Below are 4,127 nucleotides of genomic sequence, written 5' to 3' on the forward strand. Positions count from 1 at the left end.
ATTACTACTTTCAAATATTCTTTTTGCTCTGATGATATGTCTAAAAAATAGTGTCATGATATAAAATACTGTTTGATTTAGATATTGGTGATTAATTTATTTTTGTGAGTGAATATTTGTTAATGTGTAGTTTTGTATTAATAAGAGTTAAAAGCGGACGAATATAGGAAGTTTTGTTAATAATTCATGGACGTAGAGAATATAGAGAGCGGGCAGACGAGTAAGTGATAATGATATAAAAAGCGTGAGGTGAGCGGGAAGCAGTAGACAGATAACAGCGAAAGAGAATAAAGTTGACTTGAAGTAAAGTACCGTAGAAGTGATAGGCCTAACGTTTAATATGTTAGAGTGAAACTAACAGTAGAAAAGAAGATAAGAAAAATAATTTTATCCCGCCAAAGCGTGGTTCTAAAGTAATTGAATAGGTCTAAGTGGGTATTTGACAAGAGAACTACATATATAGTAGTTATGATATGCCCATAATATCTATAGTGGTGAAGAATTTATTGTACATATGTTAACTTGTTCTGAATATATATATTATTTTGAAAACAAGTGAAGTCCGTGCTGTTTATTCATTGTTGAACTCATCGTTAACAAGTCACAGACACCTACTATAGAAAAATCCTAAGCCCAACAACAACATAGTATATATTTATACTATTAAGAAATATAGATAAACACCTTTAATTCTGATAATTGGCGAATAATTATATTTTAAATTCTGACAAATAGTAGTTTTATCACATTTTAATCACCAAACACATTATACACATCTAGAAAAATATAAACCCAAAATTACACCGATACAAAAGTTTCAGTAAAAACTGTCAGAGTTGTGAACATATCTTTTTTAAAATAATTATTTCTGTGTTTATATGCATAGCTTTCTATTTTATTATGCTTTTATTCAACAATCACTTCTTGAGATGTTTGATAAAACGAACACTTTTCAGCTAAATGTCTGGCACGTGGTTCCTTGTTCATGAGCCCTCCAGTGGCACAGCGGTTTCGATACCCGTGGTGGGCAGAGCCTAGATAGCTCATCATGTAGCTTTGAGCTTAACTACAAACAAACAAACCTTGTTCACGAACTGCCATATTAGATTTAGTTTGTATTGGAAATCAGACAATTTCAATAGGATAAGAAGACATAAGGCGTTAAATTGGATGGTTCTGAGGATTGTTAGTTAGTTGGTTTCTGAATTTCGCGCAAAGCAACACGAGAACTATCTTAACATAGCCGCCCTTAACATTGAACTGATAGACGAGACTAGAGGGAAGGCAGCTAGTCAGTAGCACATACCACTAACTCTTAGAGGGCTACCACAGCCTTAAAGTGCGAAGAGTGTTTTACTTTTTATTTTTGGTCCTCGGATTCACAGCCTGGGCAAGCTAATCACTCATCCAGGTTCCTCTTGTTAAAATATTTTATTTGTTTGTTTTAAATTTCGCGCAAAGCTACACGAGAGCTATCTGCGCTAGCCGTCCCTAAGTTTGCAGTGTAAAACTAGAGGGAAGGCAGCTAGTCATCATCACCCACCGCCAACTCTTGGGCCACTCTTTTACCAACGAATAGTGGGATTGACCGTCACATTATAATCGCCCCACGGCTGAAAGGGCGAGCATGTTTGGTGGGATGGGGATTCGAACCCGCGACCCTCAGATTACGAGTCGAGTGCCTTAACCACCTGGCCATGCCCGGCCTTCATTAATAGTAGAACCTAGATGTTTGTGGGTATTATACACAAAATCATTGGATGGTAAAACTGATAGTGAAGGATGAGTGTAATAAGCAAATGGAAAAAATTAACTGTTTTATTTTCTCTCGCTCTGTAATGATATTTAAAAAGTATATAAACCTTAACTCAAGAAATTCAATAGCCCGAAACGTTCGACGACAGACCTTTTTGCGATAAAAAGTGTTTTAACACCTCATTCAGTATTGTTGGAATATCAATTCTTCTTTGGAATAATTTATTTTTTTGTTCCTATAAAACTTTTGTTAACCACTTAAAATTCTATCCTAAACACTAAACATAACGTACCTGGTTGACTTGTTACATTCGCATCTGTAAACACGATCAAGTTTGCATACTGAAAACAGAAGTTTTTTTATTATAATATTTCAAATTACTTCTTCAAGATAATTAATTATTCTTGAATTATGAACGCTACCATGTGTCATAAAACTAAGAAAAATAGTGATCACATTACTAAAAGTTATTTTAAGAGAAAATTTTAATTTTTACAATTGGTATTAAACCATTGTCTTGATTTGTTTTATTTTGTTAATTTTCATATGCGACAACATGTTTCTTGGTTATGCTGTTGATATTTCTATTTTATAAATGACACATTGACAACAGTATTGTTGAAGTAAAAAAACCCAAGACGAAATATATCACAATCTTCAAAGCTCAATAAAACATAAAATAAACAAATGTTATACTTTTGTTTCTTGAAAAAAAGTTCTTCAGTAAAGTCGTCCTTATCTCGAGATCACCGGATTTTTGATAATAAGGATTTATCTAAAACCTCCGCTAAGAATTCGTTAATATTAGAACCCCCCCCCAAAAAACAACAACAACAACAACAACAAACTACTACTATAATGAAGGTCATTGACCTTTTCTGGGGCCTTTAAGTTTGACCTGCTTTAATCTAAACTTAATACACTGATCTCTTGTTAATGCTAAGTTTTTAGCTAGATTCATAATTTAAATCAACTACTAGTTGTAAAAGACAAACTGTTTATTCGCCCAAAATTATTACTTGAAATACTGAGCAATGTTTTCATATATAATTTGATTGTCGATATTGTTACACAGTACATGAAACGAGACAAGACAAAAATTGTGAAAGATGTACGTTTTATTTTGTAAATAATAAAAGCAGAATATTAAAAAAATACACGACCACAAACACGTTCCACCAGTTGTACACAGATGTAAATAAACCAAAAGTAAATTAAAATTGTTTGTTTTATTGTTAAGCGCAAAACTACACAATGGGCTAGACACCCCTGTTGTGCCTACCACGGGTATCGAAACCCGACTTTTAGCATTATAAAACCTCAGAGAGCAAAGTAAGTACTTATTTCATTCAAAAGGCAAGTCCCCTGGGACAGGGGTAAGTTTATAGGCTTACAATGCTAAAACCCGGGGTTCAATTTCCCGTGTTGGACAGAGCGCAGGTAGCCCATCGTGTAGTTTGCGTTAAAAATAAATAAACAATAGAAAAGCAAGTTCAGCGAAATTTCACTTGAGCGTACATTTAGATGATTTTACTTTAGACAAACTGTTAATTTTTACCTGAAAAGTCCTCTTAGCATCAATGCCATATGTTGAAGAAGGAAAGTGTAGTATTTCATCAGGTTTCCCCTCTCTCGAGCGGAACACGTGCATAAACGTTCCATTAGCAGAGTCGTCGAAAGTCGTCATTTTGTACAGCATCTGAAATACGATTTCTATCTTTTTTTCTTCTTGTTTTCCTTATGCATTTAAAACAAGTCAGTATTGCTTTACTGTTACATACAGAAATTTTGTCGGAACTCGAAATGGAAAATAAGGTTTAAAGTGCTAATCAGAGTATGTAACGCAGATGAATTTGGAATAACATAGTTCTCAACAGGTAGGATTTCAATCACAAACAAATAGTACATGTAAATTACACAAATTATATCAAAAGAAAAGAATACAATATTTTTCGGTAAATGTAGCCGATAAAAAATATACACAGATACTTGAAACGTCATAAAAGCATGGATAAAAAAAATGACCATGATCATGATTAATTAAGCATAGATAGTGTGTATAACATGTCTTCATTTTTATTCATGTTACTCTAAATAGACAGTAATAACTTTTCAAGTATATGTCGAACTTTGTATTTGGTTCTTTAAACACCAAGCTGCGCAACAGCCTATCTGTGCTAAACTTACCCCAAGGATTGAAACACATTTTAGCGTTAAAATCATAAATAATATTCAACGTTAAACTGGTACACAATTAAAAACATTTTATTTAGGCCTATCTATGGCCTTAAAAAAGTTGACGACTCCACATGTTTCGACGTTACAACGTTACAAGACTCCTGAAGATGACGTTGTAACGTCGAAACATGTG

General features: G+C 33.5%; 1 protein-coding gene across 1 annotated transcript in view; it reads right to left on the bottom strand.

Moving 5' to 3' along the window:
* Nucleotides 1–4,127, bottom strand: part of LOC106478175 (CD109 antigen-like) — a 138,544-nt gene that overhangs the window by 24,094 nt on the left and 110,323 nt on the right. The window contains exons 16-17 of the mRNA XM_022381721.1: nucleotides 3,315–3,455; nucleotides 2,049–2,097 (exon numbers count right to left, since the gene is read on the bottom strand). Of these exons, the coding sequence (XP_022237429.1) occupies nucleotides 2,049–2,097; nucleotides 3,315–3,455 (190 nt within the window). The remainder of the gene's footprint in view (nucleotides 1–2,048; nucleotides 2,098–3,314; nucleotides 3,456–4,127) is intronic.

The sequence above is a fragment of the Limulus polyphemus genome, unplaced genomic scaffold (genome assembly GCF_000517525.1).
Source record: "Limulus polyphemus unplaced genomic scaffold, Limulus_polyphemus-2.1.2 Scaffold187, whole genome shotgun sequence".
Lineage (NCBI taxonomy): Eukaryota > Metazoa > Arthropoda > Merostomata > Xiphosura > Limulidae > Limulus > Limulus polyphemus.